At 58.8% G+C, this 24,432-nt stretch overlaps 11 protein-coding genes across 11 annotated transcripts; 5 read left to right on the forward strand and 6 right to left on the reverse strand.

The window, feature by feature from the left end:
* Nucleotides 1-1,319: 1,319 nt before the first annotated feature.
* Nucleotides 1,320-2,414, forward strand: HRG_04295 (rogdi leucine zipper containing protein; the record flags this gene model as incomplete). Its single annotated transcript, XM_044862766.1, has 4 exons — nt 1,320-1,385; nt 1,445-1,630; nt 1,695-2,172; nt 2,266-2,414. 4 exons carry the CDS (start codon nt 1,320-1,322, stop codon nt 2,412-2,414), a joined length of 879 nt encoding a protein of 292 aa, XP_044721380.1.
* Nucleotides 2,415-2,823: 409 nt separating this feature from the next.
* HRG_04296 (NIPSNAP domain-containing protein) lies at nt 2,824-3,946 on the reverse strand (the record flags this gene model as incomplete). Its single annotated transcript, XM_044862767.1, has 2 exons — nt 2,824-3,308; nt 3,367-3,946. 2 exons carry the CDS (start codon nt 3,944-3,946, stop codon nt 2,824-2,826), a joined length of 1,065 nt encoding a protein of 354 aa, XP_044721381.1.
* Nucleotides 3,947-4,915: 969 nt separating this feature from the next.
* Nucleotides 4,916-5,265, forward strand: HRG_04297 (ATP synthase j chain domain-containing protein; the record flags this gene model as incomplete). Its single annotated transcript, XM_044862768.1, has 3 exons — nt 4,916-4,955; nt 5,083-5,133; nt 5,207-5,265. The coding sequence occupies 3 exons, from the start codon at nt 4,916-4,918 to the stop codon at nt 5,263-5,265; spliced, it is 150 nt and encodes a 49-aa protein (XP_044721382.1).
* Nucleotides 5,266-5,938: 673 nt separating this feature from the next.
* HRG_04298 (serine hydrolase (FSH1) domain-containing protein) lies at nt 5,939-6,880 on the forward strand (the record flags this gene model as incomplete). The annotated part of the gene is made up of 2 exons (XM_044862769.1): nt 5,939-6,002; nt 6,147-6,880. The coding sequence occupies 2 exons, from the start codon at nt 5,939-5,941 to the stop codon at nt 6,878-6,880; spliced, it is 798 nt and encodes a 265-aa protein (XP_044721383.1).
* A 190-nt stretch (nt 6,881-7,070) lies between these two features.
* HRG_04299 (PCI domain-containing protein) lies at nt 7,071-8,694 on the reverse strand (the record flags this gene model as incomplete). The annotated part of the gene is made up of 5 exons (XM_044862770.1): nt 7,071-7,658; nt 7,713-7,846; nt 7,907-8,432; nt 8,494-8,550; nt 8,611-8,694. The coding sequence occupies 5 exons, from the start codon at nt 8,692-8,694 to the stop codon at nt 7,071-7,073; spliced, it is 1,389 nt and encodes a 462-aa protein (XP_044721384.1).
* Nucleotides 8,695-10,311: 1,617 nt separating this feature from the next.
* HRG_04300 (uncharacterized protein) lies at nt 10,312-11,588 on the reverse strand (the record flags this gene model as incomplete). Its single annotated transcript, XM_044862771.1, has 4 exons — nt 10,312-10,362; nt 10,406-11,095; nt 11,174-11,313; nt 11,372-11,588. 4 exons carry the CDS (start codon nt 11,586-11,588, stop codon nt 10,312-10,314), a joined length of 1,098 nt encoding a protein of 365 aa, XP_044721385.1.
* A 1,710-nt stretch (nt 11,589-13,298) lies between these two features.
* Nucleotides 13,299-13,929, forward strand: HRG_04301 (spc19 domain-containing protein; the record flags this gene model as incomplete). The annotated part of the gene is made up of 2 exons (XM_044862772.1): nt 13,299-13,454; nt 13,567-13,929. The coding sequence occupies 2 exons, from the start codon at nt 13,299-13,301 to the stop codon at nt 13,927-13,929; spliced, it is 519 nt and encodes a 172-aa protein (XP_044721386.1).
* Nucleotides 13,930-15,067: 1,138 nt separating this feature from the next.
* On the reverse strand, nt 15,068-16,195 carry HRG_04302 (SH3 domain-containing protein; the record flags this gene model as incomplete). Its single annotated transcript, XM_044862773.1, has 3 exons — nt 15,068-15,613; nt 15,676-15,966; nt 16,061-16,195. 3 exons carry the CDS (start codon nt 16,193-16,195, stop codon nt 15,068-15,070), a joined length of 972 nt encoding a protein of 323 aa, XP_044721387.1.
* A 3,963-nt stretch (nt 16,196-20,158) lies between these two features.
* Nucleotides 20,159-20,824, reverse strand: HRG_04303 (dynactin subunit p22 domain-containing protein; the record flags this gene model as incomplete). Its single annotated transcript, XM_044862774.1, has 2 exons — nt 20,159-20,562; nt 20,617-20,824. 2 exons carry the CDS (start codon nt 20,822-20,824, stop codon nt 20,159-20,161), a joined length of 612 nt encoding a protein of 203 aa, XP_044721388.1.
* A 637-nt stretch (nt 20,825-21,461) lies between these two features.
* Nucleotides 21,462-23,187, forward strand: HRG_04304 (transmembrane amino acid transporter protein; the record flags this gene model as incomplete). Its single annotated transcript, XM_044862775.1, has 5 exons — nt 21,462-21,469; nt 21,525-21,607; nt 21,659-22,239; nt 22,295-22,454; nt 22,514-23,187. 5 exons carry the CDS (start codon nt 21,462-21,464, stop codon nt 23,185-23,187), a joined length of 1,506 nt encoding a protein of 501 aa, XP_044721389.1.
* Nucleotides 23,188-23,715: 528 nt separating this feature from the next.
* HRG_04305 (ribosomal protein s16 domain-containing protein) lies at nt 23,716-24,156 on the reverse strand (the record flags this gene model as incomplete). The annotated part of the gene is made up of 2 exons (XM_044862776.1): nt 23,716-23,983; nt 24,080-24,156. The coding sequence occupies 2 exons, from the start codon at nt 24,154-24,156 to the stop codon at nt 23,716-23,718; spliced, it is 345 nt and encodes a 114-aa protein (XP_044721390.1).
* Between the last annotated feature and the right edge of the window lie 276 nt (nt 24,157-24,432).

The raw sequence follows: 24,432 nt of genomic DNA on the forward strand, positions 1-24,432 counted from the left end.
TAGTTTCGACCTGAATGAGACATACCGCGTTTTTCTACGAATTACTATGTTACGTGGATGCCCTTCTTAGCATCGACGTTAAAGCTAAGATACTTCAAGCTCTTTGCTTTGAAGTCGCATTTGTCGACATCGACCTACGGGTATATATCTTTTAGTTGCGCAAGGTCTTATCTTACCTTCTTCCGATGGTCGGCAAGCAAGCCGCTGGAATATATCAAAGATGTCGTTAATGTGGGCAGAGCAAATCTCGTCTAGGAATTCCCGTAGCATGTGGTTGATGTAGCGCTACAAGGTTGCGGGCGCGCCCGTTAATCTAAGCGGCGTTACGAGCTACTTCTCTAGTCTATACCGTGTGTAGAAGTCTATCTTCTACTTATCCCTCTTCTTGACGAGGACCTTATGAAAGGCTGCGATGATATCTAATTTCGTTGGCCACTTGGCTTTTGATAGCGACCGCAGGGTCTCTTCGATTAACGGCAATGTGTAGCGATCTTGATGGTATAGTGGAGTTCCAAAATTGCCATCAGAGAGAGGTAGGCATCACCTACTGCTAGGTAAAAGGGCCACAAGGGAGTCATGCACGATACACCCGCTCTCGAAACTACTTTATCATTCACCTACTCGACGATTGGACGAGGCCCGTCGGCTAACTCTTTTCACTTAATAGCGGCGCCATAGAGTTTTACAACAATGTCCCCTATCGGCCTCCGTAGGCCAAAGCCGACACCTTTTATACCAGACAACTGTAGAGACAGCTACTCTCAATGCATTGCCGCCCTAAGTCTGGTACAGGATGTTGCAATTTAGGTCCTTAGGCGCGTGACAGCTGTGTCTGTAGTGTTGGGACCCTGGGGAGTGGTGGTCTGGTCATCATCGACACCCTTGTCACCAGAAAGGAGCTTGCCAATCTTGGTCAGCATACCCCCCTGCTGAGGGTCCAGCAGATTTTTGGCGTCCTTGGCTGATTGGTCAAACTGGTCGCCCGCCGCCTGTTGCCCTGGGGTCAAGGTCTCCAAGAGGAGGTGTGTATAACAGGAGAATATAATACAAATTCATATGCGGTGTTCTCCTATTTCTTTATAGGGGTTATTCTAGCGTCAGCAAATACTACTAAAACGCTCCTCCGTACGGAGTACAGTATGCGCATACAAATTTGCAGTATCGGTGCTGCGCCTTAACCAGCCACACCAGCCAACTTTTCAGTCGTCTTCCGCACTCACCCGCCGCCGCACGATTGGCCGGAGCCAAGCTTCCAAGTGCATAGGCATTTTCCTCCGGCCACGGCCGCGACCACGGCCGCGAGCCCGTTATAGCCCGCCATGTCCATCGCCATCTGGCCTCCCGTCTCGCCCGAGGAGCGCAGGGTCAAGGTGGCCGAGGCCCTGGTACGCCAAGGCAACCGCAGGCGCCGCGACTCGATACCCATGGGCTGACGCGTCTTCAGCAACGAGAGGTCGACTGGATCACGAGGGAAACCATCGACGCCTGCCGCGAGCTCAAGCATGGCCTCGACGACTGCTACGCCCTCCTCGCGCCCATCGACCCCGGCAGCACCCTCGTCATGAGCACCCCGCGCAACGAGAGGGTCAAAGGCACCATCACCCGCGTCGGCAGCCGCATCGTCAAGGGCGTGCGTCCCCCCCTCCCCCCTTCTCTCCATGCGCCGTTGTCCAGGCTGGCTGACGCTCGACCAGTCTCTCAATCTCCAGTTCCGCACCCTACCCCCCCAGTCCATTGCCCTCTCGCCCTCGTCTCACATCCACATCCACGCTCTCGACGCCCTCCACACAAACCTCACCCAGGCCATCGACCTCCTCGCTCTCGACCTCGCCCGCGAAACCCCCCACGACGCGCCCTCGCTCGCCTCCACCCTCACCCTCATCTCCGATTCTCTTGCCGAGTCCATCGCCCTGCTCAAGGGCCCGCCGCTCAACGAGCCCGACCCCAGCTGGCAGACGAGCTCCTGTCCTCCCCACCACTTCACCCCGCCCCTGCCCCCCACCATCAGCGTCCACTTTGCCTTGCAGGAGAGCAGCATCGTCCTGTCGCTGCGCGCCCTCGAGCCCGTCGACGCCCCCGTCCACTTCGGCACCAAGCTGGGCCTCGCCATCGGCACCGTCCGCCGCCTCGAGCACGACGAGTCGGACGTCGTCTTCCGATACAGACCCTCGGGTGACGGCAGCGCCGAACCAAAGAGAGGCGCCGCCAGAAATACGCCCGACCCGGCCTCTTCGCCGGCCTCTACCGGTACAAAGGGCGTGGAAGAGGTGTACGTGCGGGAAAAGGTGCGCATCGAGAGCGCCGACCCGAGCCTCATCTCTCTGCACTCCAAGCTCGGATACCTGAGCCACATGCTCAGTCAGATGAGGAGCAATCTGGCTGTCGTCATGAGCGCAGCCGGGCTCGACGAGTGAAGACGGTGGGCAACGCCATCGAGACCTGTCCGTGTTTCTGATTTGGATACCCTGGAGTCAAGTCGGGACCATGAGCGTCAATTTCAAAGTAGAGTGTATAATACCAAGGCTGCCAATGGTGTGTGTAAATTATCATCTTCTTGCAGTCAACATGACCTTTGCCAGATATTCTCCTCGCGCTTACTTGTGTCCGCCCAGGAGCCGGTACAAATGAAATGAACATAAGCGTGCGCTTCTCCCAAGCCCCGGTCTTTGCCTCGCGGAGTGGCCTCCAGTCTCAGGCCCCCGGCTTCAACCCCATGTCTTGTTTGGACATCAGACTCTGTGCTAATCATTGCGCGCGAGCCTGAGCGACTCGATTTCCCGCTACCTCGATATTCCATTGAGCCAGGGCCCCTGTGCCGTCTCTTTAGGCCACTGGAGACCATGGCATGGGAATCAAGATCCTCGAATTCATGGTCTGAATCAGAGGCACCGTCTTGTGAACCGTGTCGCTCCAGCCCTCGACCGACCAGCTCTTCTCCCGGCGCTCCCTCCGCTCCTCGAGGTTGGCAAACTGCCAGAGGTGGTGGACCGTGTTCAACTCTCCTATTTGAACAAACCACGCACCTACCCCCTCCATCACCTCGCGTCGCGCCTTGAGGCCACGCCGCCAGTGCGTCTCCCACTCCAACAGATTGCCGGGGTGCAGCGTGTACGACCGCAGCTCGAAGACACCTCCCAGTTGGCGTGGGGGTGTCGTGGGCCAGAAGGAGAACTCCTGCATCAGCGAGATGCTCTTGGACTTGATCATGCCCTTGAGTTTGTTGTCCAAAGCGGAGAACTCGGGGTGATGGGTGATGGAGTACCTAGACTCGTGGTAGCCCGCGTACTTTTGGTACTCCCAGATGTGCACTGGCGGTTCGGTTAGCCTCGAGGCGTGGGTGGGTTCGTGGATGGAGGGGGGTCGTACCAAAGGTGTCGCAGTCACCAATTTCGGTGCGCCAGCTACCGACCAGGTGCACCTTGTTCTCGGGCGCGTTGGCAATCTGAGGATACCAGCGGCCGACGAGGTCGACGTACTCGTCTACCCTTTCGGGCTTGACCTCGTGGAAGACGATCGAGTGCACATACTTGCCACGGGCCAAGACCTGGCTGAAGCTTGCCTCCATCTGGGCCTCCATCTCCCTGCCCTCCTTGGTGCCGTAGATGAGGTTGGAGAGGGGGCCCGACTTGCGGTCAAGCTCCTTTTGCTTGGCCTGGGCGGTAAGTCCTGCAGCGTTCTCGGATGAGCCTTGGCCCGATTTCTCGGCCGAAGAAGCAGAAGACTTCTGGGCCAACGCACGTGCTCCCCGCTCCCTCTGCGCCTCTGCCAGCTGCTCTCGGAATGCCTTTTGCTTTGTGGTGAAGGACTGGACCGACGACGGAGAGGGATTGATGTCGCCCATCGAGGGCGTCTTGGACTCCCTCAGGGCGGCCGTGGTGCTCAGAGCCCTCGCACCGGCACGAGGGGCTGCCGCTGCGGCACGTCGAGTGAGGCTTCGGCACAGCATGGCGTCAGGTGGTGGTACTGGTAGTTGGAGGCTCGGCGACCGGTGCTGCTCGAGCCCAACAAAGGACGACAAGAGGAAGAGAGATGCCTCGGAGGAGTCTTGGCCCGTCGCACGAGGGTCCCTGGATGGCTCGCAGCAAGGCAAGAGACGCGCAAAGTCGAGGCAGCTGGTATTTTCCCCGAGAGCGCGGCAGACGGCGAGACACGCAGTGCAGGGCAGAGGCGGGCAGGACGGGGGCCGCGGAGCTCGTGGTGTTGCAGGCGGCGTATTGGAGGGCAGCCTCGACGGGCTATTGGATGCTCCTAGCACCGGGTACAGTACGTTGCAGCCACCCCGCACTCTTCGCGGACGGAGGCACAGCAGTGTTGGAGTTATGCAGCGTTCAGGGTCTGGAGGAGGCGTCTTTGCAATCGATGGACGCTGATTGAGCCGCTGCCGTGGCGGGTTTTGCTGGACTTGAGGGTGGAGCGGGCGCTGTGAAGATTCAGGAGGTCGTAACGGGAAGTTCCCTGTCGCAAGTACTCCGTACTTCGCTGACAATGACTGCCTCAGGCCGGTAGGCTACAATTACGGCACAGCAAGGAAAGGTACGGCGCTGGAGGTCATGATGTCATTTCGGCTTCAGCTCCTAGGTAAGCTTCTCACGTGACGTGTGCTTTTGAATCACAGCGGAGAAAGCCTTGTCCGAGCCCGGGCCAATCCCAGTTGAGGCCTCAGGCTGCCACTTTGCTCGGCCCGCAGGCTCAATTCGGCAGCGGGAGAGTGATCTGGCTCACAGTGGGGGAAAGGCAAGACTTCATCTCGAGCAACTCCCATCAGTCTCTTTGCGAAACCCACAAACAACACCGCTCATCATGTCTTGGCTCGGCGTCGTTCCCTTTAAAAAGTTTCCGGCTCCTTTCCGTGCGTTCAATCCCCTGCTCGGCGTGGCCCCGGAGGAGGACTGGCGGACTTGATGCTAACAAAACCATGGATACAGTGAAGCCGATGGCACCCTTCTTTGCCGCCGGTACGTGCACCCTCGGTGCCGAGACTCGACGACTTTGCCTGCGCGGGAAGAATCGACTCACGGCGACGGCGACTCTCCCTCCTCGCGCGTGTCGAGGGATGATGCGCGGCGGCTAACCGAACCCAAGGCCTCATCATCGCCTACGGCGCCAACTCTGCCCAGAACGCCATGATGGCTTGTACGAGAACCCACCCCATACGGCTCTCCCGGATCCTTTGGAGAAGACCTTGATGACTGATATGCCTGCACAGCCGACGAGTGGAAGAACGACCCCCGGAACCCCCAGGCCAAGGCGGGCAACAAACACTAGAGCGACTGGACGGGCGAACTGTGCGCAAGCAGCGACGTCTTGGTCGGACAGCAAGCATGATCGGACAGCTCGGGCGCATCAATTCGAGGCGGGATCCGCGTGGATTGGAGTTGTTCACATAGATTCGCATCCGGGGATCCAATAGAGCTCGGGCAGCGTGTCGCGGCGCTATTGGAGTGATTTGCCTCGAGGACTCCGTCCACCGTGCATCGTATGGCCTGCTTGCTGCGGGACCTGCGGGACCGTTCATGTCGTGACTACTTGTGGTGCTCTGTGACGACTTGGCGCCGAATCAAGCGCCTTGACGTGCCCATTTCCCTCGCCTCGCCATTGACCTTCCCAGCTGCAGTGTCATTGAAGTTGGATAGACAAACAAGCTGTAGAAGCAAACAACAAAGCGTCCGAGTCGGATGAATCCACACGAAAAGAGTGGTCGCACTCCAAAGTCGTCGTCGCAGACACGTGGAGAAGGGCCGCTACACCTCACCCTCCGAAGCCGCTCGCTCGGCCTCTTACTCAACCCACCCGCCGAAGACCCCGACACACAATCCGACCACCTCGCCCGATGCACCGCTTCGTCGGCAGATCCGCCCTCGGAATCAAACTGTCTCGCGCATCCTCTTCATCGTCATCACTGCTTATCGCGTCCTGGTGCCCGGCTCGTCATCGTGCCATGTCTACGACATCTCAGGCCGCGCCCTCGCAGCCGGCCGAGGTTAAGATTCTCATGCTGCACGGTACGTGCGCTCCTACATCGTTTTTGCTTCTGGGGGGCTTCGAGAAATCTTGGAGGAGACGTTGGGCTGTCGTTCTTTTTACCTCGAGAAGCTCGTCTTATCCCTCGTACATGGCATCACACTCACGCAACCACCTCACGCTAGGTTACACGCAATCCGGTCCCCTCTTCCACGCCAAAACCCGCGCCCTTGAGAAACTGCTCACAAAAACCCTCGCCCCCATCCCCCTCGTCCCCATCCTCGTCTACCCTACGGGCCCCAACCGCCTTCTCCCCCGCGACATCCCCGGCTACCAACCCGCGGCTGGGCAGCAGGCAGACGGTGATGACGATGGCGACGGCGACTACCAGCCCGACACGTGGGCCTGGTTCCGCAAGGACGAGGCCACGGGCACGTACCGCCTCCTGGCAGAGGGCATGGCAACCGTGGCCGCCGCCATCCGCGAGGCCGGGGGCGTCGACGCCGTCTGCGGCTTCAGCCAGGGCGGCGCCATGGCTGCCGTCATCGCTGCCGCCTTGGAGCCGGATAGGCCCGTCCCCGAGGGGTCCGATGGCAGCTGGGCTCTGGCGCTGAGGGACGCCAACGAGGGGCGGCCGCTCGACTTTGCTGTCTCCTACTCGGGCTTCTTCGGCCCCGTCGACGCGCTCAAGTGGTGCTACGAGCCCAAGCTCAAGACGCCCACTCTTCACTATATTGGGAGCCTCGACACCGTTGTCGACGAGAGACGGAGCCAGTCGCTCATCGACCGGTGCGTGGACCCTGTGGTCGTGGTGCATCCGGGCGGACATCACGTCCCCGTCGCCAAAGCATGGGTGATGCCCCTGGCTTGCTTCATCAAACAGCACGCACACGAGGCGCAGCCCAAGACAGGGTTATGAGGGTACCTTTGGCGACCTCGAGTTCCCAAGGAGTGAGAATTAGTCTAGAAATGATAACAGGATAGAGCGGGCAAATAGACTTCATAAACCGGCATCCATATTACATGTTCCCAAACCTGAGGACTATCTAATCTGTACAGTTATAGATGCCTAGCCGCGCCGAACCACGAGTGCAATGTCCGTCTTCCGTCTACTTCGTGCTGGTAGGCTGGATGCGCGCCATCATTTCTTCCTTGGTGATGAGGTGGTCGATCCTCTCCAACAACCCCAGCAGGCTCTTCATGTTGTGGCTCCATTCGTTGAGGATATCATCCGCATCCCTGGGCTTGGCAAAGCTAACAACCCGGGCAGGCCGGTCAATCTTGGCGTAGACCGTCTTGGAAGTGACGAGCTCGCTGATGTACTTTTCCGTCTCATCCTCGGCCAGGTCGAGCAACTCGGTGAGGCGCTTCATTTGGATGCGCGTGTAGTATTCTGCCACCACGCGCACGTTGTGCTCAATGACACGTTTCCGAAGGTCCTCCCACCGCTGATGAGCCTTCTCGTCCGACGATTGGCCCGATTGGGCGTCGAAGACGTCGGTGCTGCACAGGTGCGGGCCAAACTTCTTCGCAATCTCGGGCCACCGCATCAGCTCGTGAACGGTGAAGAGCCGGAGAAGCTCGGCGTCTAGAGGGATCTGGGAGTTTCGAGTGTCGCGGTGGATACGGTGGAGGAGGTCATGTTGCTCGTTGTCGTAGGGGGCCAGAATGGCGAAGTAGATGATGCGCTGGAGGGTCTGTCGCGCGGTTAGTCACGCTCTTGATCCTCCTCGGGCCCAAATAGCGCTTACAGGGTGAAGCTTGGCGGGATCATCCTCAACCGCCTCCGTGTCGAGCACTTGCCGGTAGTGCTTGCAGACATCGAGGTACTTGTCGTCGTGCTTGGCGAGAGTGATTTGCTGCTCGTAGAAGCGCAGCTTCAAGTCTGTGATGTCGTCCACCTTCTCTTCCGGTACCTCCTCTCCCCGCGCCCTCTTCTTCTCGCGGTCCTTCTTTTCCTTTTCTAGCTGCTCAGCCGTCTTCTTGGGCTTTCGCGCCAGATATTTGGTGCTAATCTTGCGGGCGAGAATGCCGGCCTGTGTCCAGTCTCCGCTCTCAATGCAGAGGGCGACTTGAGCCAGGATAAACTCGGTCTTTTCTCGTCGGTCCATAGACCCAAAGGTCTCGACCTGCAGCTCGCAGAGAATCTCGGTGGCCGCATTGAGATCGCCCTGCGTCTTCTTGATGTCGGACAGAATCTTGGTCACACGGGCCCGCTCCACTTCAACAAAGATCTTGCCCTCAGTGACCGTCCGCAGCGTCTCGATGACGGAGAGCTTCGCCTTGAGGTCTGGTGTCGCATCGAGAAAGCCAACAACAGTCTGGACCATCTTGGTGATGGCCTGCTTGAGCTGACTGTGCTTCTTGGACAGCACCAGCGTCTGATCGTTCATCAGGCTCCAGTCGCCGGCATTTTTGCATAGTGTCACGATGGCGACGAGGACGCGCGATGTGGATGCTAGATCGGAAGCCTATGGGCAGGTCAGAGAGGCCCAGAAAAGTAGTCGGCAAACGCCTCTGAGCCGAGCTTACCTGACGGGTCTGCTTCTCGAGTGCGGTGAGCTTCTCAATGGCCCCTTGGAGGTTCGACTGCGATGCAAGTGTCAGCAGGAAGCCCAAAGGTTATATTAAGGACCGATTCGCCCCAACCTTGGCCAGAGCTTCGGCCTCGGGAAGCTGCTTGTCGACCTCCTTGGAGAAGTCCTTCTCGGGCTTCAATGCTCCCTCAGACATGGCGCCGACGCAGACTGTGGATGCGGGCGAAAGAGCGGGGCGAGAACGAAAGGAAGGAGACTCTAGCAAGCTGCTCTTGCGTAAACGTCTATTAAACGGACGGTTCTCGCTTGGGGGTCGAAGTCAAGGGCGGCTGGTTGTCGACGAGGAGTGACGAGGCTGACAATGCATGCGTATTCGAAGTAGGTGGTAAGTGGACGCAAGAGGCTCCTCTGCCTGGTCGGAGCTTAGAGCACAGCTGGGGAAACATATGGCCGAGCCCGACCAGTGACCTCAAATGGCCGTTTCGGTGCGGCTGGCAGATCACGTGGCTCGCTAAGTCTTAGTAATCATACCGAAGGCCCGCCGTTACTTGGCTCCATCGGTCCACGACTCATCATCCACAACGGCTGAACCCGAAAGATCACAAAAACGCTGTCATGGCATGGCCTGTCTGCCCGAAGTCAGCCCGTGAGCCCCTAACAATGAGAACGTTTGATGTGCCAAAATTCTTGGGTGCCGCTCAACCACGTTGACCACCAGCCAGCCACCTGTCATACCCACCGGGTACGCTTGGGCAGAGGTGAAGAGTCTCGACTTTGGACGCGTGTTACCGCATGGAGGAAGCTTCCAACAATCAGACTTGCCGCTCTATTGGCCGAGGCGAATTATACTCGACTACCCGGCAGAACGTCCGTCGTCCTCCCGTCAGATTACTCTACACATCATGCGTTAGAGGCTTTGACCTTGATGCCTGAAACAGTCCAGCTTGTGTCTTGATTTTCTATGGCTGCATAAGTCGTAGACACTGTAACAGCGCCCCACGAGGTGGCATGCCGTATGAGCCGCACGAAGTATAATACACTACAAAAGATATCATTGAGACAACTACATGCGCGGATAAAGGTTGAGAAAGACGTGGCAGATGCCCTAGTCTCCTATCCTCATCGCCTTCATGGTGTCTCGCTTTGTCCACCGGCCAAATCTGTGTCATTTCGCCAGGCTCGGGTCCATGGATCGCCATCGTGTGCATGTCGCAGCGCCTTAGAACGGGTCGAGGAGTCTGGACTTAGCACTGGTGAGGGGGGGGGGAGTTGGGGGGAAGGGGGGACGATTATCGGAGCTCGAGGTAAAATAGCTTGTTTGAAACGGGGGCAATAAGGGTATGGACGATATCGTTCTCCCCTGAGATGCCGCCGGGCGCCACTGACAAAGATGCTTCGTGATCAAGCTTGCATCGAAATTCGATTCACCCGCCGTGAGTATCGTAAACGCATTGCCAGTCGCAGGACAGGTATCATTCGCCATCATCCAACTTGGAAAGCTAAATACCAAGGAGCGCCGCTTTTTACAAGCCCCGTCTCCATCACAAAGTCCTGCCAAAGCCTTTCCCTTCTTCCGCCATGCATTTTTGTTCATCAAGCTGATCTATTCGGTTGATTTTTCCCGTTTTCGTCCCTCCCCTCTCTGAGAGCAACTGAACGCTTGCCAGCTCTCAAATCGTAAAGGACTGGACCAAGAGTGAGTGGGCAAAGACTGCCCTGTATGTGCTGCTGGGTCGCTGCGCTGCATCGGCCGTGGCATACTCGAGCCACTGGTTGCAACGCATTTATGCAAGGTTTCTTTCTGTAGAGGTTTTTACAGGCCGACGGGTGTTTCGGCTTTCGTATGTCGAATGTACGTTTCTTCCTGCGCGGTCTGCATCGGTCATGGACCTCTCGTCACCACGGACTGTGACATCGGACCCGGAGGCCGAGTCGGGTACCATCCGGATACCGCCTCTTTCAGCCGTGTCAATGCGTCCTCGGCGAAAATTGCTTTGCGCAAGCTCGATATCAGACCGGTCGCTGGAGGCGCCGATGGGGCCGCGTCTTTCAGCCGTGCCACTGCGTCCGCGAAGAACATTGCTTTGTGCACGCTCCATGTCAGACCGGTCGATGGGTGAGCTGCTGGTACCGCCTCCCTCAGCCGTACCGCTGCGTCCACGGCGAACGTTGCTTATTGCGCGCTCGATCTCAGACCGGTCGATGGTTGAGCTGCTGGTGCCGACTCCCTCAGCCGTGCCGCCGCGTCCACGCCGAGCGTTGCTTATTGCTTGCTCAATCTCAGACCGGTCAATAGAGGCGCTGCCCGCAGCACCGCGAAGAGTGACTTCGGCGTCTGAGCTGCTATTGGCGAAGACAACGACGCTACGTTTCTCGGGTCCCCCCTCGATGTCAGACAGCGTCTGAGCCGTGACGGCAGAGTCGACAGAATTGTTCCGGCTCGCGTCCTGGTGAGGTGTTGCGTCCTCTTGTTCGCGTCTGGCCTTTTTCCGGCGGCGATAGACTAGGTAGCCCGTCAGGGATGCGGCGTAGACGCCGAGTAAGCAGACGACGGGAATGATAAAGGGTGCTGCCCAGGGTGAGGCGCCGTTTCCTGACTTGAGAGCCGCTTCCCATTAGACGACTGAGTGGTTACGCGGCAGAGAGGAACGGAGGGGAAAGAGAGGCCGACGAACCGATTCTTTAGGAACCCAGGGAGGAGATAGTGTCCAGTTTGGATGTATATTATCTTGGCCGGCTGTGAGCCACATTGCGTACAGGCTCTTCTTTTCCAGGTTGTTTGGGGTCCATTGGCATGAGTCGCCGTCTATGGTATCTGCCCCGTCCCTCAGTCAGTGAGCCGAAGCCTTGACGCAGCATGGCAGGCTACACACCTGTTAGATTCGAGATGAGCTCGTAGACGACGACGCCATCCTTTGGATACGTTACTTTGAACACGCCCAGGCCGGACCCAAGCTTGGCCAAGGACTGGTTCCAGCGGAGGGTGAAGGAGTCGCCATTGGAGATGCTATCGTTCCATTCATCGTTGAGAAAACGCAGGCCATGGACACCCAGGCCCGAGGCCGCGGCGTCGGTGGGGTGGACGGCCATGAGTTGGGGGGCCAAGGGGTGGGAGGGGATGAGCTCCCGCAAAGGGATAGGAACCGTTGCTGTGTAGCGTCAACCCGATTCACCACTCAAGCAGCTACTCCAGGAGCCAAGCAAGGCCGACCAGGTCAAACAGGCAAATGAGAAGCGGGCCTGAAGCATTATATGTAGAAATGGTTGAGAAACATGTCTGGCGGAGATGGGCGCAGGCAAGTAGCAGGTCTCAGTCGGCAAGGGAGGGCGGCTGGGTCGTTTAGTAATTGCATGCTTGGGCGGCGTCATACCCGCAAGCCGCCCATGCTACGGGCGAAGGAGCAGCCCGTTTCCCTTGCCGATTCGGAGGTGCCGCCTTTAGGCCCAATCCAGTCACGATGGCTTCATCTTGTTGGAGCAAAGGGGGCTCTGCGACGCTCCCCAAGAGGCTGGCATGTTGGTCTGCATGCCTGATTAATCCTACCGCTCGGTCCGGTCACGATGCTGCAGGGGTGAGACGGACCCTCGAGCTGAGCATGGAGCAAGCAGAACAACAAAGAAAGAGGGGACAGATACCACCGGCGACCGGAGCGTCGAGACGAGGCAAAACAAGAGACGATGCCGCCGTCCAGAGATGCGACAATGCTCCCCGACGTGTGACAGATCAAGAGCCAGATGCGCGGATCTTGAGGCAAGATGCGTGTCCGCTGCGCTTATACGTGTATATATCTAGTCCCCAATCCCGCGCAGATCCGCGACCCCGGGGCCGATATTTGACAGAATAGAGCAGCGGCAGACCAGGACAGATGGGAGGCGTCCTCGAGGCGAGTGGCAGCCGACCAGCCGGCGGGGGGGGAAGCCCAGCGTTGGGGAAGCATGCCCCAGAGCCTGGTATGCAGCCACTGCATTCCGGTCAGCTCAAGCTTGCCATGTACAGTGAGCCAAGATGAGACACGAGCGACCAAAGCAGAAGAGATTGGGGAAAGACGGACGCGGGACGAAACAGGTGTCGGGCTAGAGACGGGCGACGGAGTGAGAGAGAGAGGGGGGGGGAGAGGAGACGGAGAGGAGACGGGTGAGGCATCCGACGAGTCTCGTTTGTGCGCCAGCATCGCGAGCGGGCGGGATCTATGTGCGCCCGAGAACAGCCGGGCGGGCGACTCTGGGCGTGGTAAAGGTGCCAGCAAGGTAAAATGCCGACTGTTGGCGGCATTGCCTTGGGATGGAAGATGCATCTCCTGTGCTTCTTGCCAACACCGACGTCAAAGTCGTCGTCGTCGTCTTACTAATCCTGTTGTGCACCAGCGAAACGGGTCGTTGGCTGCCGGCAAGTGTGGCCTGTTTTCCTTTTCTTTCCCGGGCCAGAACGCGCCTGCAGCCGGTCCGGCGCCTTGGCACTCTCCACACCCAGCAATCCTCGGCTTGTTACCATCGTGACATTTCTCTCACGCTCTTCTCTCGAATGCGCTCTCTCGTCAAAGGTGGCCCACGAGCGTAGACGAGACAGCTCTGGAAAACGCCGCATTCTTGCTCCGCCCTCCAGCCCCGGACAGCTCGCCACCCCTTGCGCACAACTCTGTTTACCACCCCACCCCCTCCCTTCACGATAGTTCCTCAGCAGCTTTACCTCTCGTTGTCGCTCTCTCCCTTTGGATCGTCGAACACCACGGCAACAAGCCCCCCCCAACTCCGGCCCTCCCAAGTGTTTGTTCGACGATGTACCACCGGCCGGCCAGAGCCATGGCCCCTTCGACCGCTTCTTCGGCTGCTGCGTCTTACGCCGACTGCGTCTCCTCCCTCCGCACCTCTCTTCAGTTCCTCGAGTCCTCGGTCCAGACTCTTGAATCGGGTGTCTCCGACTTTCCCCGCCTCGTCAAGGTCCTCAAGACCGTTCGCGTGCGTCTCTTCCACCCGCTTTCTTCTGCCTTGATGGAAATGAGAAGAAGAAAAGAAGACACAATTTGTAGAATAGATGCATGATGGGCTGACGTGTACCACATACGCACAGCACTACGAACTCGTCCCGCAACCCACCCTAGCCGCCGCCGAGTCCTCCCTGCGCGACGAAATCGGCCCCTACATCGCCCTCCTCCTTTCCCGCGCCGACGCCCAGATTGCGCGCCAGGACCGCCGCATCGAGACCCTCAAGGCCAAGGCGGATCTGCAGCAGGGCCGCCTCGTCGCCCGCCCAGATGACGGACCCGCTCCCGCCGCCGCCAAGCTCAAAGGCAGCCGCAAACTCGTGGACGAGGAGAAGCTCCGCGCCAGAGCCGTGCGGCAGAGAAAAGAGGCCTTGCGGTATGGTGTCGAGAGACTGGAGCTCGAGGTGCTGCAGAAGGAGAGGGAGTTGAGAAAGCGTCTGGATGGCTGATGCTGCGCAAGAGAGAAGAGAGAAGAATCAACGGCTTAAATGCCATGGGGCCTGTAAACCCCCCCCCCCCCTCTCTCTGCCTCGTGCAAACCTCCCAAAAAGAGGGTCACGGCGCATGAAAAGAGAGAGGCGCGATGCCGTCTCGAGCATGGTCAAGCTCAACACCTCGGAAGCCCCAGTCTATATCGGCCAACGTGGCTCCTCCACAGAGCAAGAAAAGTCTGGGGTAATTCTACGACTGGCATGCTCGGCCCCATGGCTTCGCCAGCCGGGGTTCGCGCGCCCAGCCTCCTGTCTCAGCTTTCCTCGACGTCTCACACGGGGACCCGACCACTTAGCTCGTCCGTCGACGTAGCGTCCGCGGTCTTCTGCTGGGGAGGAGGCCTGCGATAGATGGGTGTGGAAATTGACAGCTCAAGCTCCTCGCGGGGTACATGTCGCTTTGATGGCTCCGACAGGTTCGTGATTGTGACAAGTCCATGCTCGTGCCATTACCCTAACTACCCTTTTCTACAACCGAGTAACGTCGTGACGTCACAGCACATTGTACAGCATGCCCTTTTTCATCCTTCATTCTGAACACCGGCTATGTGTCCACTGTATATAGGCGTCATCGGGTTCCTCATCAGTCGAGGCTCTCGATCCTCGCGGGCCCTCCCGTTGACCCGCGTTTCCGCCCTCTCCAGTCCATCACAAAAGATAACATGGTCTCTTTTCACACTTAAGTGCCCATCGTGATTCCGAATACCAGGGCCACAGAGAAAAGAGGAGCAGAAAGACCATGGCAGTAAAAGGAAGTGAACCACGGCAGATGGTGAGTGAGAGATGAGGATGTGGTTCTCCTTGCCAAGAGAACGAGATAGTGCGGAAGAACATGAGAGGCCAAAAGAAAGAAAAAACAAAAACTAGGCCTGCAGTTCGCTTCTGGAGGCCCTTTCTCGTCCAAATGTACTCCATCCAATACATGGCCCTGAACCCAACAGTAAGAAAAGATTCCCGAGTCGTGACTCTAAGACGTTAATAAATTAAAAAGAAAGAACGAGGCAAAAAGACCATGGGTTCCCGGGTGGCACGAGTCCGTCCCCGGGCCATGATGCAAAGACGCGGCGCTGTCACCAGATCAAACCACCGTTTCCGCTCATAACAGAATGAGGTAGTTGCTGGGTGCGATGCCGATCTCGCCATTTTGCTTTCGTGCCTGCCACCATCGTCCGCTGACGTCCGACACCTCGAGGATCTCATGCTTGACAAAGGAAATCTCGTTTGCGTCGTCGGGGTTTGCCTCGTAGCTGTAGATGGCCTTGGCTTGGTAGGGATAGTCGGTCGGGGCAACAACCTCGGTGTCGCTGGGCTTTGGCTGTTGTAGCGGCTGCGGCTGAGGCTGAGGTTGGGGTGGCGGGGCAGAGCCGCTGCCAAAGCCCGTGGGCATGGCGGCGCCGCGAGAGCCGTTGGCTTGAGAGGGTCCGGCGATGGGTGACGAGTTCTCGAAGCCATTGAGTTGTGCAGACGTGTACATCTGGGGAGGCTGGACCGAATTAGAGGTCTCGGGGCGATCGGTGCCGCCGTAGTAGCCGTTCAAGGCCTGGTTGGACATGGGGCCTGAGTCCTTGGCCAGGGCGAAGGAGTCGAGGAAGGCGCGCGGCGTAGACGAAGGCGTCGAGCCAAAGTAGGAAATCCAGACAATCTGCCAAGTCCAGATTAGCATGTGTGGCTGGGTCGCAGCAGCCGTGGCCAGCAGGGACTTACCACCACCATGGATAGGAGGATGAAGCCCGCAGCGGCTGCTTCCCTAGCCCCGCTCTTGGAGTAGACGAGGGAGTTGACCGAGGAGGTGACCAGCACCATGCCCCCGGCGAGGTAGCCAGTGACGGCGACATGGTAGGTGTGTACGGAGTCGCTGGCGACGACGACGAAGACGCCGAGAATGAGGAACAGGCTGTAGACGACAGACCACCAGGCAAACGAAGGGAATCGGTCGCCGTCGGTGGCCTGGACTTGAGAGATGATGCACGCGATGAAGGTGATGAACCATGCAAGCTGTGGGGACGCGAGTCAGCCAGGATGAAGGGTGCAGATTGCGGTCGTGTCATGCAGCCACGTTTTGGTTTTGGCGGGAGGGGGAGAAGCGTACGAGAGAGATGGAAATTGTAGCCAAAGCAAACGGATCACCGAGGATATTGCCCAAGCGAACACCCTTGCGGCCTTTGCCGCGCGACTGTTCCATTTTCCTGATCGAGGGAGAGCCCAAGGAACCGTAGGGGGGCATGGGGAAGACGGTCTCGAGAGTCGGCCTGCTGGGGCGGCGCAATCAAGAGGATGACGAAGCGTTGGACAAAGGAGCAGTCGGCAGCACGGCGCAAACGGTCGGTCGATCGGTGCGGTCCGGGATGGCGAGGGAGCCACGCAGATCGGCAAAGAGTATGTGCAGGCGGCTAAAGCGTGATCCGGCACAGCCGAAACGGAAGAGGGTGTGACGGCGAAGAGAAGGCGGAAAAGAGCGACGAAGCCGAAGAAAAATGGCGATGGCTTGTTGGAAAGGGCGACCGAAGAGAGAAGGCGACGACGGAGTGCAAGGCCGAGAGAAAGGAAAGGGAAGAGGGAAAAAGAAAGAAAAGGGGGAGAGGTGGGCGAGGCGGGCGAGGAGCGGTTAGGCACAGCGGAGCGTTGGTAGTTGCGCGTTCAGTGCGTCGTCGGGGCGCGCCGTCGAGGGCCAGAGAATTGGCAGCGTCGACACAAGCAGCAGAGGAGCGGAATCGGTCGGTTGGTCGGCCGGATTGCTTGCTCGTGCGCGACAAGGAGAGAAAGGCGATGTTGAAGGTAGGGTTGCAGATGGGAGAGGAGAGGACAGGACAGACAGTAGGAACGGGAGAGAGAGGAGGGGGAGGAGACGGATGATGGGCCAGTGGGTGGGAGCAGGGTCAAGTACCGCGAACCAGGGTACCTCATGCAATGCGTGGAGCAGGTGCCCCAGGGAAGTACTGCACAGTACCTGGGAAAACGGGGTGGGGGAGAGCGCCAGCGGCAGGCTGGGAACTAAAGCGACCTTCTCAGGCGGCGGGTGAGTGCGGTGTGGCAGTGCTGGCTGGGTGGTGGTAGGGCGCAGGTACTGTACCTGCTCACCTGCTCTGCGGTGTCCGTAAAGTCCTGGGATAAATTTAGGGGCCGAAGGCATCTGAGGTACAACCTACCTAGGTAGGCAGGCAACCTTGGAAGTGAACAAAGGCCCTTTGCGGACTCGCCATGCAAGTGAGAGAGAGGGTGAGGCTTCGGGAGCCAGGCCATTTGGCGGCTCGCGTCTGCATCGACATGCCGCGCCGCTGAGCCATGAATGGCTTCGCTTCAGGGGGAGACTGTGTGTCCCCCCTTTCCCTTTCACAGTACAGTACCTACCTACCTACCTACCTAAGGTACTTACAGTATCCGTAAGTACCTGGGAACTTATCCTTGCATGCTGACGAAATGTACAAGTACGGTACAGCACTGTACATGCAGCACCTTGGCACTCCGCCCTAAGCACCTTTTTTTTTCTCGAGCTCGTGCACTCACAATGCTTTGTGCACCGTCGAGGCCGTCTCCACAGAGCTGCGGAATGCAATTGGAGGCGGTGGCGGGACGGCATCAGCGCCACGGGACCTCGTCTTTCCAGGCCCTGGCCGGCAATGCAAACCCGTCGGCCTTGCAGAGGAATGCGCGAGGTGGTTGAACCTGCGGATAGACGGAGCAACAAGCGCTGATTGGCTTGAGACGCGGAGCCAGGCGTGTTTCATGAGCGCCCGGCCCCCCGCTCCACGGACCTGCAGATTCGCAGGGCCTTGGCGAGCTTCTTCTCTCCTGTCACTCCTGTCACTCCTCTCACTCCTCTCGCTCCTCTCGAGCTGTCGATGCCAGTCGTCTCTGCAGCTGACACCCTCATCAACTCGAGTGCAGCGCAGCGCAGCGCAGCATCCCGTTTCTGTCTGGGTTGCATCGGCCACCCTTTCTTCCCTTTCAGCTTGCTGCCGCTCGGCAACGGACAGCGTCAGCCCCCCGACCCGAGAACCCCGGCCGGCCGATGGACTCCCGTGGACCCCCGTGGACCGGCTCCTCCTCTCCTCGAGGGTGTGACGTCGTTCCTTTTTATTTTATTTTCCCTTTCCCCTGCGTCCACAGGAGTGTCTGAGCAGACGTCGCACAGCATCTCCAAGCTGCAATGTATGTACGTACTGTATATGCAGCAGGCAGGGCACTAATAATTATGGTAATGAGTCCATGCGCTGATGACCTTGTGGGCCCCCGTCTCCTCTGCCCTCATTGGCAGAACCGTTTCTTCAACCCAAATTTGACAGACGGCAACCTCCGATGACCCTTTGCATACCTACGGTATTACGCCTGCGGTGGGTTGTGTGTGCGTCGGCAGCCCAAGGAGCCGGTCCCGGCCACGTTTCATCTCGCGGCGCCTTCTCTCTCCGGGGCGCTGGATGGAACAAACTCGAATGACCATGGCATCGCACACCAAACCGACTTGGCTTCTCTCTGCTGCTTCCGAGGACGAAGGCTAAACTAAGGCCCTAAACGGGAAGAAATAATGGCATCATCACATCTTCCACCATCGGCCTCGGATGCCGCGCAGCAGACAACCTCTCAAAGACACGCGCCACTGGTTTGCATGTCGGAAGCTAGGATGCCAATTGCCGGAGCACAACGAGCAATGGCGGCCAACAGCTGCAACAGCCAAGGCTCCGTCTCCGGCGGCCCTTGCAGCTATCCGATGCCGACAAAGTCCAATGACCCCAGAGAGACAGACGCATCCACCACCGCCAACCGCATCGCCTGTTCCCACGTCGCCCGCCAAGCCTGTCCCTGCGTTTCGCATCCCGTCACCGCCAACTGGCGATCGTGTATTGTCCACCTGAGCCGCCGTCCCTTTGAAACCCTCGACCCCGACGGGAACCGAAGGCGGGTTTGCCACAAAGGCCGGCGCTCAGCTTGGCCGTCGGTTCTTGAGATCGTCTCCTTGTGCTTCCCCGTTTGTCACGAACTCTCCGCACAACACGGCGGGCTCAAACGGTGTCCTTTGTTTCGTCGTGGGGGGGTGAAACCTTTGCCGCAAGGGCATCGAGCTGATCGTGAACGTCACCGAGGAACTTGGCCATGGTGAGCAAACCATTGCTCTCCGCTGGTTCGCTTGAGTCATGCGCAGCTTTGACAGGGACAGCCTCGGCAACCAATCGAGCCTCGTTACTACAGTACTGTACCGACCTGTCCGGCTTCTCGCCACTTGCATACGGTATCTGGGGCGCCAAGACGTGCTGTGCTGTTCGTGGTCCTCTCATATTTATCCAGAATGCCCCTCGCAGTCGGCATCGTAGCAGCGGCCATGAGCGATATGGAGCGGGACACTACGTATTGGCCAGATTTCACAAAAGAGCTTGTTCAGTTGGACTTGGAGTAGCACTCTGGCTTTGACCCAATTTTGGCGGCGCCGGCAGCTGATGAGCGTCGCGTGTAGTAGAGATTTCAACTAATCATACTCTTGCTGTCTTCTATGCCCTGTTTTTCTTCCCTCTCTAATCCTGGTAACCGGCTCCATTGCACAGCCATCAACTCAGAGAGTATCCGCACCCCAGCGCCGGCGGGAAGCCGGCAGCCCTCCTCCAAAAGCCAGATGTGGTGTCGTGGCCGCAGCTATTTTCGGTCTGGGGAACTGCGCCAAAGGCCTATTCGACTGTGGATATTGCGGTCGCTGGTGCGGGCGTGTTGGAGCCTTCCTGGTCAAATTTCGGAGGACCGCCGCGACGGAGACGAACCCGGGCTCGGCCTCGCGCGATCCTGCAGACGCGAACCCGGGCCACCATGCGGTGCTGGATGTGAACTTCGTGTCCCCCATACGCCTGAGCCAAGTCGACGCATGCAGGGCCGTATAAGATTCTAGTACCGCCTGGCGAACGACAAGACGGTAGTGAACTGCACACATGTCCCAAAACAAGTTCCGTTGGAGTGCTGCCATTCCGCAAAAGATTCGCCCCAGCTCGAAGCTTGGTCCTTGTTAACGATGTCGGGCGAGTTGAGATGGGCGAACCCAGTGCGGACTGATAGAAAATGCAGCAATGTCCGTCTTCATCAGTCGATGCGCACTGTTGAATGAGCCGCGGCCCAAGAGTGGAGTACGGCCGCCGTGAAGCGCATGGGGCCTTTCTTGGGTCGTCCTTTGTCCTTGGTTCCGCGTGAGCCGTCCCGAGGCCGACTGCCTTTACATCTCTTTGTCTTCCTCCTTGGCCCGCTCTCGTCGCCTGACCTGCCGCTCCACCCCCTCTACGCGGCTCTCCATGTCGGCCATGGACCGCGAGCCGGCAAGAAGGTTGCTCTCGTACCACGACCGTACAACGACCTCGCTTCGTCGGCGCAGCTCAGCCATGTCGGCGGCCTGGGCGGCCTGGGTGACCTGAATAGCCTTCATGCGATCCGTCATGGATATCAGGGCGGTGCTCTCCGATACGTCGGGGATGGGGCTGTCTTTGATGGCGGTAAGTGAGGAGAGAATGGCGGGATAGGACGAGGCAGACGCGAGAACCATGGAGCGTATGGCGTCGGCCGAGAGCTGCGATGGTGGCTCGGACGAGGCCGGGGCGTGGAACAAGTCTGGATGCGACCTGTCTGGACCGGCGTCGTCAGCAAACGGGCCGAGAGTAGGGGGGAGCTGGCGCATACAAATCTTGAGGAGATCGCCGTATACGCGGATGCGGGAAAGCATCACGGAGAAGCGCTTCTCCAACTGGCCCATTCTCCATGAGACGGATTCAGGCTGTGCCGGAGGGTGCGAGGCTGTCGGTCCGTAGAGGACGTGTTCGAGGCGCAGGAGACGCGACTCGAGGAGGGATATGGTGGAGAGGGTCGTCTGGTCCAGAGGATTGTCCATGGGCGGTGCGTGCAGGTGCGTTGGGAGTTGAAGTTGGCCGAAACCGGTGCCACTGGAGCGACTTGACAGTCGTCGATGATAGACCGTCGATAGAGCCGTCGATAGACAGACGGTGGTGATTGGCCCCCAGCACCCTCTCCAGGTGGCCCGGCTGCCCCGCTACCGAACCCGGCAAGGCGCCACCACCAATGCGCAGCCGAATGACCACCTTTTGTTGTGGCACCTGCTCTTCTTCAACATCTCTTTGTCCCCCATTTTCCCTTTCCCTTTCCCTCAGAGGTCCTTGTCGCCCGCCCTCGGCGCGCCTTTTCTTTTTCTCCCTCACCAGCGCCTTTGCCGTCTACGCCTCGCTCTTTCTCACGCCGTCGCGCTGCCGGCTCGTCCGTCGGCCCCGTCTTCGACTGCGCGGCGGACTCCCCAAACCGCACGCCCGCATCTGCTCGAGTCGGCGCCGCCAGAGCCCCGTGGGGGACCGCCGAGTAGAGGCCGGGCCTGGCCTGGGTCACCCGACCCGCTGCTCCCCCGTCTCGCGCGACCCGACACTCGGCCGTGAGCGCGCACTTTTGCGCTTTTGGCTATGACAACCTATCTGGCCATCGCGGATGGTAACAACGCCTCTTCTGGAGGCGCCCGCGACATGTCGAGGTGAGTTGCCCCGTCGTCTCGCGCCCTCACGTCCGCGGCTGACATTGCTCGGCAGAACGCGCCGACGAGGAGGCAAGGATGGCGGCCATGGCGGACAGGCCTCGACCTTGAGCAGCATAGTCAATCTGCTCAACACCAGTATGCATATCCCTCGCCGACGTTGACTGTCGTCTGACCAAGCCTGTGCAGTCGTCGGTGCCGGCACCCTCGCCATGCCCTCGGTCCTCTCCCACATGGGAATTATGCTCGGCGTCATCCTGATACTATGGTCCGGCGTCACAGCTGCCTTTGGCCTTTACCTCCAGTCCCGATGCGCTCGGTACCTCGACCGCGGCAGCTCGTCCTTCTTTGCCCTCTCCCAGATCACCTACCCGCATGCCTCGGTCATCTTCGACCTGGCCATTGCCGTCAAGTGCTTTGGCGTGGGCGTGTCGTACATGATCATCATCGGCGATCTCATGCCGGGCGTCATGCTCGGCTTCAACCGCGACGTTGCTGACCTTCCCTATCTGGTCGACCGTCATTTTTGGATCACGGCCTTTATGCTTCTCATCATACCTCTGAGCTTTCTGCGGAGGCTGGACTCGCTCAAGTACACCAGCCTTGTCGCCTTGGTTTCCATTGGGTACCTCATTGTTCTCGTCATCTATCACTTTGCGGTGGACCCCCATGCGGACCCCCAGGATATCCGAGTGCTGCAGTGGGCCGGGCCAGTCGAGACCCTCAGCGCACTGCCCGTGGTTGTATTTGCCTATACGTGCCACCAAAATGTAGGTCCATCCTGCCGCCGCTAGGTAGGGACCGGCTGGCTAATGCATCATTCAGATGTTTTCCGTCATCAACGAAATCAAGGACAACTCTCCAGCGAACATGGCCGGAGTAGTTGGCTCGAGCATTGGCTCCGCAGCCTGCATCTACGTTCTTGTCGCGATTACGGGTTACATTACCTTTGGCAACTCTATCGTTGGAAACATTGTCTCCATGTGTAAGAAGGACACTCGACCAAGAGACTCGCTTGTTGGCGCAAATTCTAACGTCTTGCAGATCCCACTGGAGTTGCGTCCACCATCGGCAAAGCTGCTATCGTTCTCCTTGTCTTGTTTTCCATTCCGCTGCAGGTCCATCCCTGTCGCGCGTCCCTCGATGCTGTCCTCAAATGGCGGCCCAACAGGTCCAGCACCAACAGCGGCCGCCCCGGCTCACCCCTATTGAACCCCTCTGCCATGCCGCGGAGCGACCACGGCAGCAGCACGCCCATGTCTGATACGCGATTTGCCCTTCTCACAACCGTCATCCTGACCCTGGCGTACACTACTGCGCTGTCCGTGAGCAGCCTTGACCGCGTTCTCGCATTTGTCGGAAGTACGGGCTCGACCTCCATCAGCTTCATATTACCCGGGCTCTTCTACTACAAGATCAGCGACCCGGAGAGCATCCACCACCAGCGACTGATGAAAGGCGACGACGACATTGACGACGAAGCAGCCTCCGACGAAGAGTCGGGTGGGATCCTTGCACAAAGCACCTCGAGCATACGCAGCGGGACTGGCGCTGCCGGGCCGCGAACCCAATGGCGCTGGCGCAGGAGATGGCGGTGGGACCTGGAACATGTCGACCACCAGCTATTGAGGAAGCTCGCGCTCGCGCTCGCGACCTACGGAATCGTCGTGATGACAGTATGTCTGCTTATGAACATTTTTTTTGCTGTCGCTCACTAGAATGGGTCTGCGAGCCCTTACGGCGCCCTGTTGCAGTAACGAGCGTGCGGCGTGGTCTTTAGCGGCTTTGGCTACAGCCTCGAGCGACTTTTCCTTTGTCGACTTGTTACTTACTGTCCGGCCTTGATTGGAAAGGACGGCTGCAAATGTCATTCTGTTCAGCGGCGCCTTGGCATCTTTGATGGGTGTGTTGGATATCCACGTTCAGGGGGTCGTTGGTCCGAGAAGGCTTGTCAAGGCTCGTTGCCGCTCTTGGCCTCTGATGAACCGGTAAGATGGGCATTTGGAGGCGTTGGAAGACATGCACCTCGTCGAACCATGGCTCACTTGGGCTTCGCTTCGCACTTGTTGTATACAAAGAAGTCCTTTGTTTTCAAGACGATTCATCAGAATCTCTCCAGTCTGTCCTGCCTAAGACACTGAAACCCCAACCCCAACGCCGTGGAAATGCTCGCACATGATGGTACAAAACCCTCAACAACCCTCCATCCGTGTAAACCAGTCTCTGGCCGCACAACTGGCGGTTCATTACCGGATGCGCACCTGGCTCGTGTCCACCTGGACGGGCGCCTTGTTGGCCACGGGGCCGAACTGCTTCTTGGGCAGGATTCCGACCATGGACAGCAGACGCCAGACAGTATCGGTGGGCTGGGCGCCGACGCCAATCCAGTAGCACGCGCGCTTGGTGTCGAGCTTCACGTCTTTGTGCAGCTTGCCCGAGGCGTCGTAAGGGTCGGGCCGTGGGACGGGGTCGTAGGTGCCAATGACCTCGAGGGGGAGCGAGTTGCGTGCGGTCCTGCGCCGGGTGTGCAAGGAGAGGTTAGCGGGCATGGGTTTCTCGTCGTCACTTGCGCCAACGGGGGAGGGCGGCTGTTGGAGGCGAGGGCCCTACCGAGCTTGCGCGACGACAATGTTGTAAAAGGGGGAGTTTCGGCGCCCAAAGCGCGCGAGGCGGATTTTGACGACCATGGCGTTGGGAAGGGAGGAGCTCCGGGTTGGGGAGAGGTGCTCTGGTCTGCTGGATGGACTTGGTTGACGTTATCAATTGGCCTCGGAATCACGGGCGGAAATTTTGTCGGAGCTGGGTTTCTCCGCGCCGGATCAACCTCCCTCGGGGCTGCCCGTGATGTCAGTCTAACAGTCTTGAGCCGTGTGCAACCTATATTGACAGCCCTTCTCCCGCCGACTTCCAAACTGTTTCTCTTGGCCTTGACGGCTCTTTAGGACAAAAGTTTCATCAGTACG

This window comes from Hirsutella rhossiliensis, assembly GCF_020360975.1.
Source record: "Hirsutella rhossiliensis strain HR02 chromosome Unknown scaffold00004, whole genome shotgun sequence".
Taxonomy (NCBI): Eukaryota; Fungi; Ascomycota; class Sordariomycetes; order Hypocreales; family Ophiocordycipitaceae; genus Hirsutella; species Hirsutella rhossiliensis.